At 36.4% G+C, this 15,445-nt stretch overlaps 1 protein-coding gene across 1 annotated transcript in view; it reads left to right on the top strand.

The window, feature by feature from the left end:
* The window catches only part of abcc4 (ATP binding cassette subfamily C member 4 (PEL blood group)), a 53,688-nt gene that overhangs the window by 31,416 nt on the left and 6,827 nt on the right, over positions 1-15,445 (top strand). Inside the window, exons 14-26 of the mRNA XM_077199617.1 lie at positions 1,128-1,224; positions 1,308-1,517; positions 1,747-1,884; positions 1,986-2,023; positions 3,164-3,267; positions 3,349-3,495; positions 6,930-7,009; positions 10,017-10,167; positions 10,307-10,426; positions 10,515-10,625; positions 12,390-12,490; positions 13,769-13,960; positions 14,042-14,287. Coding sequence (XP_077055732.1) covers positions 1,128-1,224; positions 1,308-1,517; positions 1,747-1,884; positions 1,986-2,023; positions 3,164-3,267; positions 3,349-3,495; positions 6,930-7,009; positions 10,017-10,167; positions 10,307-10,426; positions 10,515-10,625; positions 12,390-12,490; positions 13,769-13,960; positions 14,042-14,287 — 1,735 coding nt within the window. The remainder of the gene's footprint in view (positions 1-1,127; positions 1,225-1,307; positions 1,518-1,746; positions 1,885-1,985; positions 2,024-3,163; positions 3,268-3,348; positions 3,496-6,929; positions 7,010-10,016; positions 10,168-10,306; positions 10,427-10,514; positions 10,626-12,389; positions 12,491-13,768; positions 13,961-14,041; positions 14,288-15,445) is intronic.

The following is a 15,445-nucleotide window of genomic DNA, read 5'->3' as shown; positions in this document are numbered from 1 at the left end:
TATCAGTGTACTTTGATGCCCTGCCATGACGCTTTAAGCTTGATGTCGACTAGTCGCTGGTCATGGACTATAGAGGGCGCAACAGAATAAGAAGTCCACTTTTACGCTCCGTTTTCAACAGTTCAAATGGCAAATTAATGCATACTCTGAGAGTGCCCCACAAGGTATATTTGATTATACTATCTAGATGCTCAAAATTGATCAGGTGAACTCACGTTTTAAACCGCTTATTGTACATGCAAGTTTAATGCAGTTATAAACTAATGCGCTGCTGCACTGTAACGCACACACATAAAAACAGTAGCAGATGCATCACTCGCAGATCGCACGCACACAGAAACATTCAGTAGTGTAGAAAAATATTGTCAACACTGTTCTTTGATGTGTCAATAAAATAGCTTAGAAACTGAAAAGTTCTAGCATATATTTCTTAGTAACTGAAACCCACAGCTTCACTATTAGTATAGAGACACTGCTAGTTATAACTAATTCACACACAATCTCTCACTAATTCATTCATATAAATGTAATCTTTACTGTGCTACTTTATCTGTATCTGATTTAGAAAGAGCAGAAATCTGTAAGAAATACAACAACCAATGAACAAGACAAAAGAACTGATAAAAATAAGCTGTTATGTAGGAGCGCTGTGTCATATGACATAACTGTGCACAAGAAAACACACATTCAAGCTCGAGGTTCAGGCTTATTTGTTCATTCATGGCGTCATCAGCGACTCGACTTTCACCACATAAACGTCGACTTTGAAAAATCGGAAGTTGCTCAACCCCTAGTGTACTGCTAGTGATGTTAAAATGTTTCTTGAGCATTAAATCAGCATATTAGAATGATTTCTGAAGGATCATGTGACACTGAAAACTGGAGTAATGATGCTGAAAATTCAGCTTTGTCATCACACAATAAATTATATTTTAAAATATATTAATTCCACTGTATTACTAGTTTTACCTTATTTTAGATCTAATAAATTTTGCCGTGACATCTTTTAAAAACATTAACAAATCTTACCAACCTCAAACTGTTGAACCAAAAGTACTGTTGTAGTTTTCACTCTTATGTTAACATTTCTTTGAGGTGATTATTAAGAGCACTGACTTTCCTTGCAGTTGTATTTGTGGTATTCTGAAGGAGAAGCCCAGGATCTTGGTTACTCATCAGTTGCAGTTCCTGAAGGCTGCAGATCAGATCCTGGTTTTGAAGGAGGTGAGCCATTTAATTCAATTTGCATTCCACCATCTGTGAATAAATGAGCTAAAAATAAAATGTAATCATTTGATCTCTCTCAGGGACACATGGTGGCAAGCGGCACATACTCTGAGCTTCAGCAGTCAGGAGTGGATTTCACCTCTCTGCTGAAGAAGGATGAGGAAGAGGAGGGTGGGAGTGAAAAGGGAGAGGCTCCTCGCTCCCCCCGCATTCGGACCCTCTCCCAGAACTCCAGTCGTTCCCAAACTTCATCTCATCTATCTGTTAAAGATGAATCCGATCAGCTGCCGGTAGGTGTGCTTTAGATTTCTCCTCCATCATCCGGCAGTAATGTGAGGAAAAGTGTAAAATTGTCATGATTCACTCACTCTCTTGTTCATTTTTGGGGGATCTTTCCCTGTACATTCACATATACAGATCAGATGGTTCAGTAGCTTCATCTAGTGGATTGGTGGGATTGTAATTACTGTCTGATCATGAAAATAGACATTTTCAACTAAAATTGTTTGTAATGTGTAGATGGAGCATGTACAAACCATGGTCGAGGAGACGCGCTCAGAGGGGACCATTGGTCTTCGCATGTATTGGAAATATTTTCGAGCTGGAGCAAACGCCTTCATGTTGATTTTTCTTGTGCTCCTCAACATTCTGGCACAGGTAACAGGCATAGCAGAGCTACTGTGGTTCAGAGTTATACACTGAAAGACCTCTCGCTCGCTCGCAGAGATTCATGCTAATGCTGTTTTTCTGCTCCATAGGTTTTTTATATCCTTCAGGACTGGTGGCTTTCATATTGGTGAGTACTCTTTGCTGCGTAGCTACCATTTTTAAGCGCATTAATGTACTGTAAAGCGTTTTCTTAAAAAAATGATATATATTTACACACACACACATATATATATATATATATATATATATATATATATATATATATATATAGTACAGTTTGGGTTAGGAAGATTGAAAAAATATATATATTTTATTCAGCAAGGAGCCATTAAATTAATCAAAAGTCATAGTAAAGCCATTTATAATGTTACAAAAGATTTCTATTTTAAATAAACTCTTCTTTTCAACTTTGTATTCATCAAAGAATCCAGAAAACAATGCATCAGTTTTCATAAAAATGTTGAGCAGCTCAACTTTTTTTCATTATTGATGAAAATGAGAAATGTTTCATGAGCAGCACATCTGCATATTATCTAAGTGGATCTGAACTCTTTGACTTCAAAGCCCCTCGTTGTCCACAACAATATTTGAAGCTCCACCCACACCCTGCAATATGCAATACATTGATCAAGAGTGGCTGTGGCACTAAAGACTATTTTTAACTTACTATTTTAAATATTTTTTTACCCACAAGAAATGTTTCTTGAGCATAAGATCAGTATGTTGGAATGATTTATGAAGGATCATGTGACTGGAGTAATGATGCTGAAAATTCAGCTTTGCATCACAGGAAAAAATGACATGTTAAAAAAAATTATATTAAAATGGAAAAAACAAAAATATTTAAAATTTGAACTTTTAACAAATAAATGTAACCTGGGTAAGATTTTCAAAAAACAAATATTATTATTATTATTATATCTTTTACAAACAATAAATTATATTCATTCAATTATATACCGTTTTCTTTGCCACAAACAAGACTTTAAATTGAAAATGTGCAAAGTTACTCTAAAAATAGTTTGAAAAGGTATCTTCATAAATTTAGGCAAAAATCAAAACCTCAATAATACAACACCTAAAATTACCTTTCCATTCAGGTTACGTAACCCTCCTGTTATGTGTAGATTTAAGTGATGATCAAAATGCCCCAAGACATGAATCACAGATAATTTGTTAAATAACCTAAAATAGTGCTTGATGAATGGATGTGGTGATGTTCTGGTTATTGCTTGCTTCTGTAATGTCATTATTTTGTGATTGACAGGGCCACAGAGCAGGAGAAGCTGGACTCCACAAACGTCACTTTAACCAACGGCACTAACACGACTCAACCCCTCAACCTGGATTTCTATCTGGGCATCTATGCCGGTATGCTGACGATCAAAGTCAGCCAAAGTTCAAATGTAGACATGTTTCACATGTCTCCAAATTGCTTCTTTTCATCATCAGGCTTAACAGGAGCCACCATTATCTTCGGCTTCATGCGTGGTCTGATTATGTTTAACTGTCTGGTGAGATCAGCGGAGACATTACACAGTCGTATGTTCAACAGCATCCTGAAAACCCCGGTCCGTTTCTTTGACATCAACCCCATTGGTGAGTTCAAAGATAAGAATGACTTAGTGATTATATTCCCATGTCTGTTTATCAAGGTAGTTTGAAAGGCAGTGTTGACAGTGACCAACAGAGGGCAGCACGTCCTGTGAAATGTCCTCCTTTCCTCTTTCTTAGTCTTACGAGCAATTTATCTGTTCTGTGCTGTTCTTGGAAAACCTCTGCTGATGTCCAGTTAAACAAACTAAATCCCTCATAAACAGACTCCATACATTATCTGGCAATAATATAGGGCTCAGAAGAAATACTGTGGTAGAGCGGTACCTGGTACTTTGATACTAGATGAGGATGTTCATTATTCATGGATGATTGATTAATTGTTAAGTAATTTGATTAAGATTATCAATTGTTATTTAATAACCAGCTTGTAATAGTAAAGTGGACTCAACTTAACAATGTTGGAGTATATATTTTTTAAAATAAAAACAGTTTCCGTTCACTGCGTGTGATAGTGAGTTAATATAAACAGTGTGTCATGCAGCGACACTCACCTGGAATCTCACCTGACCAGTATAGCTGTATTTTAGCCATTGGATTTGTACTGCATGTTCTTCAACACACTACCATTCAAAAGTTTGCCTCGGTAATATTTGTTTTTGAAAGTCTCTTATGCTCAACAACACTGTAATAATATTTCACAATATTACAGTTTTTAGTGTATTTTCGATCAAATGTACAATTTAAGACAACTATTTCCTAATTTAATATATTTTAAAATGTAATTTATTCCTGTGATCAAAGCTTTATTTTCAGCATCATTATGTCAGTCTTCAGTGTCACATGATCTTTCAGAAATCATTCTAATATGCTGATTTGGTGCTAAGAAACATTTCTGATTATGATCAATGCATAAAACAACCATGTGCTGCTTTGTTTTTGTGGAAACGGTCATGCATTTTTTCATAGAGTTCACATCTGTTGATTCTTTTAAAAAGCAGCTGAAGACACTTTTATTTAGACAAGCGTTTAGTTGATTGGGTTTTTATGTTTTGTTTTTAGCTCTGATAGTTTTATCTGTGTTTTATTGTTCTTTTATTTAAATTGTTGCACTTTGTAAAGCACTTTTGATTTCTATCTGTGATAGGTGCTATATAAATAAAGTTTACTTACTTACTTAAAAGAACAGCCTTTTATTTAAAATAGAATTAAATGCGTCCTTGCTGAATAAAAGTATATATATATTTTTTTTTTTTTTAACAACTAACCACAAACTTTTGAATGGTAGTTTATGACTTAAATTTAAAGTCAAAAGTAATGTCCAATACATTCAATCATCCACAAAGTGAAAAGTTGTATGTGTATTTTAAATTTGTACTTTACATACAGAGTATATACATTTATATAAGGACTACACATGGTGTTTGGAATCCTCCACATATTTTGTGTTATTAATGTTAATGTTTAATTGTTCATTTTTATGACATTTAATTATGAAAATCCCTTAAAATGTACATACCAACTACTGAAAGATTCCATTTTTATAAATATAACATATTGTTAGTATTGTACTCCAATAATTTATTACCACTATACCTCTTTATAAAATAATACAGTTACTATGGTACTTTTTGGTATGTCTGTAAGTGTCTATTGCTTATTGGGTTTTCTTTTATGCCCTGAAAGTACCATGGTACATTTCCAAACGAAATCTGTTACTGTAACTCCATGGTAAATTTGGTACTTATTTGTTAGTGTCTATGTTTTCCTTTTTGTAAGGATTGTGGCTATTGAATGTTTTTGCACTTATTATGTGCACTGTCCAAAAATGTCTTTTATTTAGTGCTTCTGGGTACTGGATGACATTCATCTAGAAGCTGTCACAGTCTTTGAGGTGCACTTTGTCTGTTTTAAAGAGATTTCCCGACTTCCTCAGTGGAGGAGGAAAGTGTAAAGCTGTGTCTTCGATGTTGACCCTGGATTTCAGTGTTTACTCTGGAGTATTGTGTAAATGGCAGCGTTTGAGGCCTTTGCTCATGCAGTGAGGTACATTGGCTGTTGCGTGTGAAGTGTTTGGATTGAGGTGCAATCCTTCAGCTCTCACTGGCTGTTTTGCCTGACCTCTTCCTCTATAGAAAATGATGCTCTGAATTGATGAGTCATAAAGTATTATAAGGACAATCTGAGCTGTTGCCTTTTATAAGCCTCTGATGGTTTTTATCGCACCTTATTTTCTATAACATTTCATCAAAAAAAAACTTGCTCTGTTGGAACAACTATCATTATGAAGACATTCCATAAGCGTAATGATTTTTATGCTTTATACGAAATACAGTAAAAACAGTAATATTTTGAAATATTATCACAATTTAAAATAAATGGTTTCCAAATTAATATATTAAAAATGTAATTTATTCCTGGGATGGTAAAGCTGAGTTTTCAGCATCATTACTCCAGTGTCACAATATCCTTCAGAAATCATTGGATAAATTATCAATGTACAAATGCATCAGCGTATTAGAATGAATGGTGGTATCCTGATATGACCAGTATAGTGTAGTTTCTTCTCACCTTCTAAAGAGCAAACAGCAGACCTGGGTTCTGTCATCGTGATCTCCTTATCGGGGTGTTACTGTTGATAACATGAGCAAAAGAGCATTTACAAGTCTCAAAAGTCTAATAGATAGTTTTTATGACTGTTGAAGAGTCAGTTGGAGCCCTTTTCCGTGATCCTGTTATCAGCAGCGCACACACGAGGAGCAATTACTGCGAGATGCACTCGTAGAAATCACATTTAGAAAAACTTTTATGGTTGGAATAAGCTTGTGTTGTGGATTAATTGCCACAACTACTGTATCCTGTGTCTCTACGTTCTAGGCTTTATCGTTTATAGTCTATGGTCTCTAGTAATAAAGAATGGTTAGCACTAGTGGGTGTTTATGTCTGTCAGTTCTTTGGAACTTGTAATCTCAGCATAATTAGCTGTGAACATTTCTGACAAATGACAAATAGATATCCAGCATGGTGGCATTGTTGATCGAGCTCTCCTTTGTTTGCATTATTTGTGTTTAATCTGTCATTTATTATCCTTTCGGTGATTCAAATCGTAGGTTAAAGGCCTTTATGGCCAGTGTTATCATAACCAGTTAGATAAGTAAAGGTCATTATGGGATTGTTATTGATAAAATAATGCAACAGAAAAGTTTGCCCAGTATGTCACTGTCAGCATTTCTACTTTTTATTTTTTAATTAGTGGTGCTTTCATTACTATTACTGGTTCAATGACAAAAGAGTGTCATGACTTCGATTCGACAAAGCTTATTCAAATATTAACAAGCAATAAAGCAGTTTTGTTAATTGCATTATTCTATTTATTGTCACTTTCTAAGAAATAACAATAAAAGATTATGCTTAGAAGATTTTATAGATGTTCAGGAAGCAGTTTTGTTTGCTGAATGTTTTTTCTCTTTTCATTTCAGGACGAATCCTCAACCGGTTCTCCAAAGACATTGGCCAACTTGATTCCTTACTTCCCTGGACATTTGTGGATTTTATCCAGGTTTGCTATTGCTTAGTTTTCTTAGCAGTATTACCTAGTAAAGCAAGTTTTGTAGTTGAGTCTCTCTTAAGCACTGTATAATTTGCACACTGGTATAGTGGCTATATTAAAGCACCCATCACTTGTGGCCATACGCATTATTATTCGCTCTGGTAAACCAAGTGTTGTAGTCTAACAACATATTGTGGCCTTTCCCCTGGCAAATGACCATGTGGTCAATGCGTGGGTGACAGGCGTCACTTTATGTGCTCAGAGCACTATTGTCTGAAGCTTGACAGACTGAGTGGAAGTACAATAGTCTTTCTTATAATAGGCAGCAGAATCTTTCTTGTTCTCTCTCAGGATGAGAAAACTCTGCAGTCACTTAGCCTTTCCCACAGTCCTCTGTCACTATTGGTTCCCTTTAGTGTGACAGTGTGACAGCAAAGTCAGCATGTATTGTTGAATACTTCCTAAAGAATAGCATACCACTATCCTGCTTGTGCTATTTCTCCAGTGTTGGTGCCTTTAAGTCGGAATGATACATACTTAAAAGATATAGTCATAATCAGCAGTGGGGAAACTTTGACTTTGAGATCGACACATGTAGTTTAAGGAATCGCGAAGGAAGTTAATATCATTTGTTTAATTTTCTTGTGCTAGTGCCAATACACCTTTTGTGTTCCTCTGTTTAGTGAAAGTGAAGATGAAAGAAACTTTTTATTTTATTTTTAGTAAAAATCACTTTTGATTCGATTTTCCAAAAAATATATATCTGATTTTGAACCCAACTTGCATTGTTACAATCTCGGTAGTATATGTAAATGAAAAATGTTTACTCTTTCTCTGTGTTACGTGGGCCTTGAAATTCCTGTTTATTTGTCTTTAAAAGCCTGTTGGATGTTGCAAAACGTGTTATTCGGGTTACTTTTGTCAGCTCCAGGGCTTCTATGAAAACTATGAAAACCCCCGGCGGGGTTGAGCGGAACTGACACGACTGCAGTGTCTTTCTGTTTTTTTCCCCCTGTGTTTTGCCTAAAACAGTGTTCATTGTCATCCAGTTTGAAATGTTGACTACAAACATGGAGGCCACAGAGTTCTCTTCATGTTTACAAATTCACAACGCACTGGATCCTTCACTGGAAACCGAAAATAACTCACTCCCACTAAATGTTTACTCTTTGAATTCTTGCAAACGGTAACACTACAAGTAGACACCATTATGACTAAAAGTTTGCTGTTACAAGGCGATTTTTGACTGGTCATGTGTATCCATAGCAGATTAGGGTCAGTGCTCAGTTACATGCTCAGTGCATTATGGGTGTTGTAGTTTTCTTACCTGTTTGGCAAAACAGAGGACAACAGCCCCTTTTCTCTGTTTTCTTTTGTCGGTTAGCAATGATTTAAATTTGTTTGCCTTTCTACTGCATAGTCTACCAAGTTTTATTTAAAGCCCATTTATTACCTCTGCAAACACGCATCACGTCACATTGTAATTACAGCTTCCGAATTGTAAATAGGAAATTCCCAGAAGTATTGCAGCAAATATATACTCTGTGCAGGATTATGACTTACTTGATTTGCCTGATGTGCAGTATACACCAGTGGTTCTCATCTTTAATCTACGGGCATTCCTAGTATCTGAATATTTAGATTTCAAGATTCCAGACGTTTTAAGAGCTGAATGTTGTTCAATGGTCCCACGCTTTTTAATGAATTGCAAGACTTTTCCAGTCGATTGTGATTAACCGGATAGGAATTAAAGATCCTTACTCAAGATGTCGCACTTTTAACTCTTTCCCCGCCAGCGTTTTGGAAAAAAGTTGCTAGCCAGCACCAGCGTTTTTGATAATTTTCACAAAAGTTTCATTGCCCCTGGAATATTTTGTTGTATCTGAAAATGCAATATGTCAAAAGAAAGAACAGACCCTCTGATTTTAAACAAAACACAATTTAATGCATTTTTTAAAATCATTTTTGTTAATTTGCCTCTGCTTGCATATGCTATGGCTTGTTCCTGCATCTTCTTCAACTGTGTTTTGATCTGGAGATTCAGTACTCTTTCAGAAGATATAATAGCGCCCCCTACCTATAACAGTGAAAACACGGAAAGCCGGAAAATTCAGTCAATGACGAGGAAAGAGTTAAACTACCTCACATATCCATTTTTTCCAAGGCCATGAGAATCGTGGTGGTGGTTCTATAAAAAAAAGTTTTTGAGGAGGTTAATTAATATTACTTTTAGATTATATTAATACTTGTTTTTCCTATTTTAAGGACAACTTTAAATAGTGTCCTAGTGGGCCCCGGGCCCCTGTATTGAGAACCACTAGTATACATATTGTATAGACAGCCCCACTGGATGCCACTTACTAAATTAAACATGCAACATGATGAGGGCATGTGACACAACAGTTCCAAAAAGTAGTATGCTTTGCTGCTAACTACATAATTTATACAGTTTAACATACTGTTTTTGTGAAATAGTAGGCATACATTGTATAGTGCACAGCATTCTCGTATTTCATTCTGAACATGACAACGCTGTCATTTCGACCAAAGCGGTTTCTTTAAACAGTTTTAAAGAGGGAGAACTCACTCTGACGTTATTGTGGATCTACTATGTGGCGACTTTCAAAATCGCAAGCACAGTAATGCTTTTGTCAGTTTGTATTCTGCCATAGTCTGTGGTCATTCCCACACTAACCTTAAGTTGTTAACATGGTTGAAGGGATTATGGGTTATTTGAGTGAGATCTCACTCGGAAAGTGTCGAGTCATACTGTCATGGCAGCCTCACTGTTTTTCTTCTGTGTTCTTTGATAAATGTTTGTGGTCAAAAGTAGCAGCCAAAACCACAAAGTGCTTTTAATGAGCCAGCAGTCAACCGCCGTGACACAGTGTTTCTACAGCTCTCTTCCCATTTGGAACACACTTTATACTTTATTTTACTGTATTATTAATTAAAATGTATGTTTCAATTTTGATTATGTATATCTCTTTCTTTTTCATGCTCTTGTGCACTACAGGTGTTTCTTCAAATCATCGGAGTCATTGCTGTGGCTTCTTCAGTCATCCCTTGGATTCTGATTCCTGTGCTGCCCCTATTGATATGCTTCCTGATTCTACGCCGCTACTTCCTGCGGACATCTCGAGACGTCAAGCGCATTGAATCCACTAGTAAGCATCTTCAAACGTCTTCTGTCAAATTTGAGAATAATATCGTCTTCGGTAATGTTTCTTCAGAGCATCTGTGTTGTGTGTCCTGTACGTTTAGTCGGTCTGATGTTGATGACTGTGTGTATTTGCGTTCCTACAGCTCGAAGTCCTGTATTCTCCCATCTGTCTTCCTCACTGCAAGGCCTCTGGACCATTCGTGCCTTTAAAGCCGAGGAAAGGTTTCAGCAATCGTTTGATGCCCATCAAGACCTGCACTCAGGTTAGTAAAGGAGTCGGTCACTTACAGGACTCAGATTAGCTCTTACCTTGTAAATGTGTTGTTTAAAATGTTATGTGTTCTCCTACAGAGGCCTGGTTCTTGTTCTTGGCCACTTCACGCTGGTTTGCAGTGCGGTTGGATGGAATGTGTTCTGTGTTTGTGACCATCACAGCCTTTGGATGTCTTCTTCTTAAAGACAGTAAGAAATCCAGATCACAGCATACACCATACACACTACACACCAAAACACAATCCTGGTGGCAGGGCACTGAATCTTGAGTAATGGGACAACACAAGCTGCACAACTAGGGGGAGAAATATTATAAATATTATGCATTTCATAAATATCTAATGGTATTGACAAAAAGTCGCTGTGAAATCTCAAAGATTTCTGAAATTAAACACTTTCATTTAAATACTCATTGTTTATATAAAAAGTATCTTTGTTTCCACAAAAATATTAAGGCGAGACACGGCAGGCAAAAACAGCGTTTTTTTTTTCACTGGTCAATTTTGAGATTTTGGGATATTTGTCTTCAATAACATGTCTTCTTTCAGATTTGTGGTGAAAAAAAAGTCCGAAACACACATTTAGGTCTTTATTTTACTACACTTTGTCTGTTTGCGTCTGTAGATTTCTCATAAATTCATCAAAAGTTGTCGTTCTAAATCATCCCTCTGCAATGCGATCGCGATCTGCAGCCTGTCATCACACACACCGTTAGAAAGCTCTCTCTCTCCTGAACAATACTGCCGTTTCCAAATATGGTCATTTCCTTTTTATCAGCAACCAATCGTGAAAGTAAAAAGGGGGATTTTACTCTAAATGCGCAATCTCATTGGCTGATGCTAAATATTTATAGCCCATTTTCTCAAAATGACTTTTCTCTCATACTCATACTCCAACTCCGAAATCTCTTCTTCAGTAGCACCTATATACACCAAACTTTCCAGTCTTGTACCTAGTTATATTATGAAGACTTTTACAGAGGGATTTGTAAATATATTATACCTAGCCTGATTTATATAACATTTTATTCCAAAAAACATGTCGAAAATATATTTTTTAAGGCTATTGGCAGTATATTCTGATTTGCAGGATAACAAAAGTAGATATCCATAAATCCCTCTGTAATTTTTTTCCCATCTATTATGTGAACACAATGAAATAATAATTTTGGCTTTATCCAATACTCAGATTTCGTTTTTTAAAATATATGCAAATTAGCACATATTTAATTAGATAATGTCTCATTTGCATATTTAAACATTAAATTACAGAAAACTTGTAATACATTTTTTTCTCATCTTAATGAAGGCAATAAACTGGCAAAGTTTCATGGTGATATCTGCTAGTTAAAAAAATTACCCTATTCACCTGTAGTGTCTCGCCTTAAGCAGCAAAACTGTTTTCATTGTTGATAATGATGAAAAAAGAACATTTTTGAGCAGCAAATCAGCATATTAGAATGATTTCTGATGGATCATGTGACACTGAAGACTGGATTAATGATGCTGAAAATTCAGCTTTGCATCACTGGAGTAAATTACATGTTAAAATGTATTAACTTAGAAACCGGAAATATTATTACAATTTTAAATAACTGTTTTTACTGTATTTATCTCATACATGCAGCCTTGGGGAGCATACGAGCCCAATTTTTTGTATGTTTATACATTCATATATTCATAATATATAAAGTGAAAATGTTATGTGGGACGTCCCGTGTCTCAAGAATGAATGGTCTTTGATGCTCATAAACCCTCAAATCACCAACTTTCAATGAAAATAAATTTCTAGATGTTTCAAATCACTGTCAGTGGAAACATATTTTATTTTTCTAGGATTAATGTGAACTGTTTCAAACTTCAAACTGTTTACATGGTACCCAACTGTACCAGCTGGATCTCTTTTCTGAGACCAGTTTGTGAATGAAGTGTTGATCTTGTCTAATTCTCACAGGTATGAAGGCAGGAGATGTGGGATTGGCTTTGTCTTATGCAGTCACCCTTATGGGAATGTTCCAGTGGGGCGTTAGACAGAGTGCCGAGGTGGAGAACATGGTAAGAACCTTGAAATATTTGAATTTACTGAAATATCCATTTCATGAAACTGCCTCAAACTTTTGAACAGTAGTACAGTGGATAGCATAAGTGAACACACCCATGCTAAAGTTGACTAAAAAGAGGAATAAAAAAATCATCTTTTGGAAATTGATCTCAATGCCTTAATTAAAATATGAGGAAAAATCCAAACTTTAACACCAATTTTCTCTGTGAATGAATAATGTATCGTAAATAAATAAATTTTCTTCCTTAAAATACAGAGTGGATAAGTCAGGACTCCCCTATGTTAAATTCCCATAGAGGCAGGCAGATTTTTATTTTTAAAGGCCAGTTGTTTCATGGATCCAGGATACTATGCATCCTGATAAAGTTCCCTTGGCCTTTGGAATTAAAATATCCCCACATCATCACACACCCTTCACCATACCTAGAGATTGGCATGGTGTTATTTCAGTTAGGCTAATAGCTGGTTTGATTTGCATTGACAGATGATGTTATGGAAAGTGCCCCATCCCAATCTCTATAAAAATCTTATTGACCCAAAAACTTTTGATTAATCCTATATAATCCTATTCAATGACTGTTCTTAATTATTTTGACTTTTAAGAAACTCTCAATTATGGTATTTCTGACCTGAAATCAGCTGTCAATTGTATGCTTGTTTTATTTAGTAAAAAACAAAAAAGGGTCTATAGGCGGGTGAATGTATGGGTTTTTTCAGATCTTTCTATCTAATGGATAAAATATGAACACAAGATATCAGGAATGTCGAGAGAACATTGTGCTTGGTACATTTTTCATCTTCAAACCAAACTTGTGTCTCCAGCCGACAAAGTTTAAATCCCGTCTGTCTAGTGCGCTTCCTGTAATGTTTACGCATGAGGTCAGAAGGTGGAGAGTAGACGGTCTTCTGTGGCTGTTTTAACACATTTGACCACATGAGCGTTTACACTACGAAAGCAATCCGGTCAAATGCGTTTTTGACTACCTCTGGAAGTGGTCAAAAGTGGAAAAGCTCAAAACGTTTTAGATCCTGTTTACACCTGTATTTAGTGTCGTCTACTTGTGATCAGATCAACCAAAACGCATCTTAATACCAGGTGTAAACAGGGCCTTAGAGGGGGGCGGTGTCAAATATTGTGGACAATGAGGGGCTTTAAAGTCATAAAGGTTGAGATCCACTGACTTAAACCTCTCATTGTGTGTGTGTGTGTGTGTGTGTGTGTGTGCGTGCATATTTACATAAATAGTTTTGCTTTCTGAATGTCCTTCTAGATGACGTCAGTGGAGAGAGTGTTAGAGTACACAGAGCTAGAAAGTGAAGCACCTTGGGAAACCCAAAAACGCCCCCCTCCCGAATGGCCAAATCGGGGCCTGATAACCTTCGACAAGGTCAACTTCTCTTACAGTTCTGATGGACCCGTCATCCTCAAAAACATCTCCGCCATGTTCAGACCTAGAGAGAAGGTGAGTCCAGCACCAGCTCTAGATCATCATATGTGTCCGTCAGGGCATTTGCACTGATGTTTTCTGCTCTGCATTGATCAGGTTGGAATCGTTGGACGGACCGGTGCAGGGAAAAGTTCCCTGATTTCAGCACTATTCCGTCTGATGGAGCCAGAAGGCAAAATCTTCGTGGACGGAGTGTTGACCTCAGAGATCGGCCTGCACGACCTCCGTCAGAAGATGTCAATCATCCCGCAGGATCCCGTACTGTTCACAGGAACCATGAGGAAGAACCTAGACCCATTCGGCCAGCACTCAGACAATGACTTATGGAACTCTCTGGAAGAGGTGAACATGCACACACTCACTGTCATAGAGAGCTGCAGGGATGACGTATTTTTTGTAGGCCAAAACCCGAAAACGAGTTAACATTTTAGCACTTCTGATTCCATCGCCCTGAAGTCAGTGGGTTTTTTGAATGGGTTTTTTTTGGGGCTAAAAGGGACTGCAGAGGTTGTCGGAACATTAAACATCATCACATCAGATTGAACAGGAAAACTCATCTACTCGCTAGTCCGTTTTACAGCCTCATTGTGTTCATAATTGCACTCTTGCAAACTATTCTAACTCAAACTTTTTTAGGGAAACTACACTAAGGAAAAAGTTGCTGCCTTAAACTTGAGTGTTTAAAGTCATTTTAAGTTCAATTACATTAAACCGACTTTAAAAAATGAGTTTAATCTTGTATAAAATATATAAAAAAACTTATTTTAATGAGTTCAAGCTATGTAAAAACATATGTTGTCATAACTTAAAGATTATATAATTTTGTTACAGTGTATTTTTTGAAAGACTGAAAGAGTTGTCCGAAGCTTAATGGTGCTGACATTGAAGTCAAGCAATCGTGGTGTAGGTTGCCTATAGCCTACGTTTAGCTTTTTACTTCTGGCGATTGAATTTAGGCTTCAAAAGTCATAAAAGTAGTGTATATTTGTGAGGATTATCATGATAAACAACACATGTAAGAATCATAAACTTTTGCTGGTCATAGAACTTTTTGTCTGCAATGCTTCAAAAGCCAACGGAAAAATCATTTTGGGTTTTTGTGGCCTGAGAGGTTTTTAGCTGTTTTTTATTGCTGATCGATTTTTGAGCGGATGTCTCCAGTTTCATGATAGCGTACATCATGGTTTCCCAAACTGAGGTTCACAAACCCCATTGATTACATCATAAAAATCTCCAATTCAAATAAATAAATACATATTTTGCTTATTTTATTACCTGCATTTCACATCACCGTAAATCAACATCGGAGAAACTTGAACGTGTGAATGTGTTGTTAAATGATTAAAATATTAACTTTCAATCAAAAAGTTCGGCAAACAAGTCAAAGGGATTCGGCAGACCAAACATTTCGGAATCCCTGACGTACGTCATTCCCTATGTCAGTCTGTATGTTTTAAAGAGGCAGGAAAAAATGCGGGCCAGATTTGTTCCTTCACATTT

This window comes from Siphateles boraxobius, unplaced genomic scaffold, assembly GCF_051911475.1.
Source record: "Siphateles boraxobius isolate OS27281-9 unplaced genomic scaffold, OSU_SipBor_1 41, whole genome shotgun sequence".
Lineage (NCBI taxonomy): Eukaryota > Metazoa > Chordata > Actinopteri > Cypriniformes > Leuciscidae > Siphateles > Siphateles boraxobius.
This window is presented reverse-complemented; position numbering and strand designations above follow the sequence as displayed.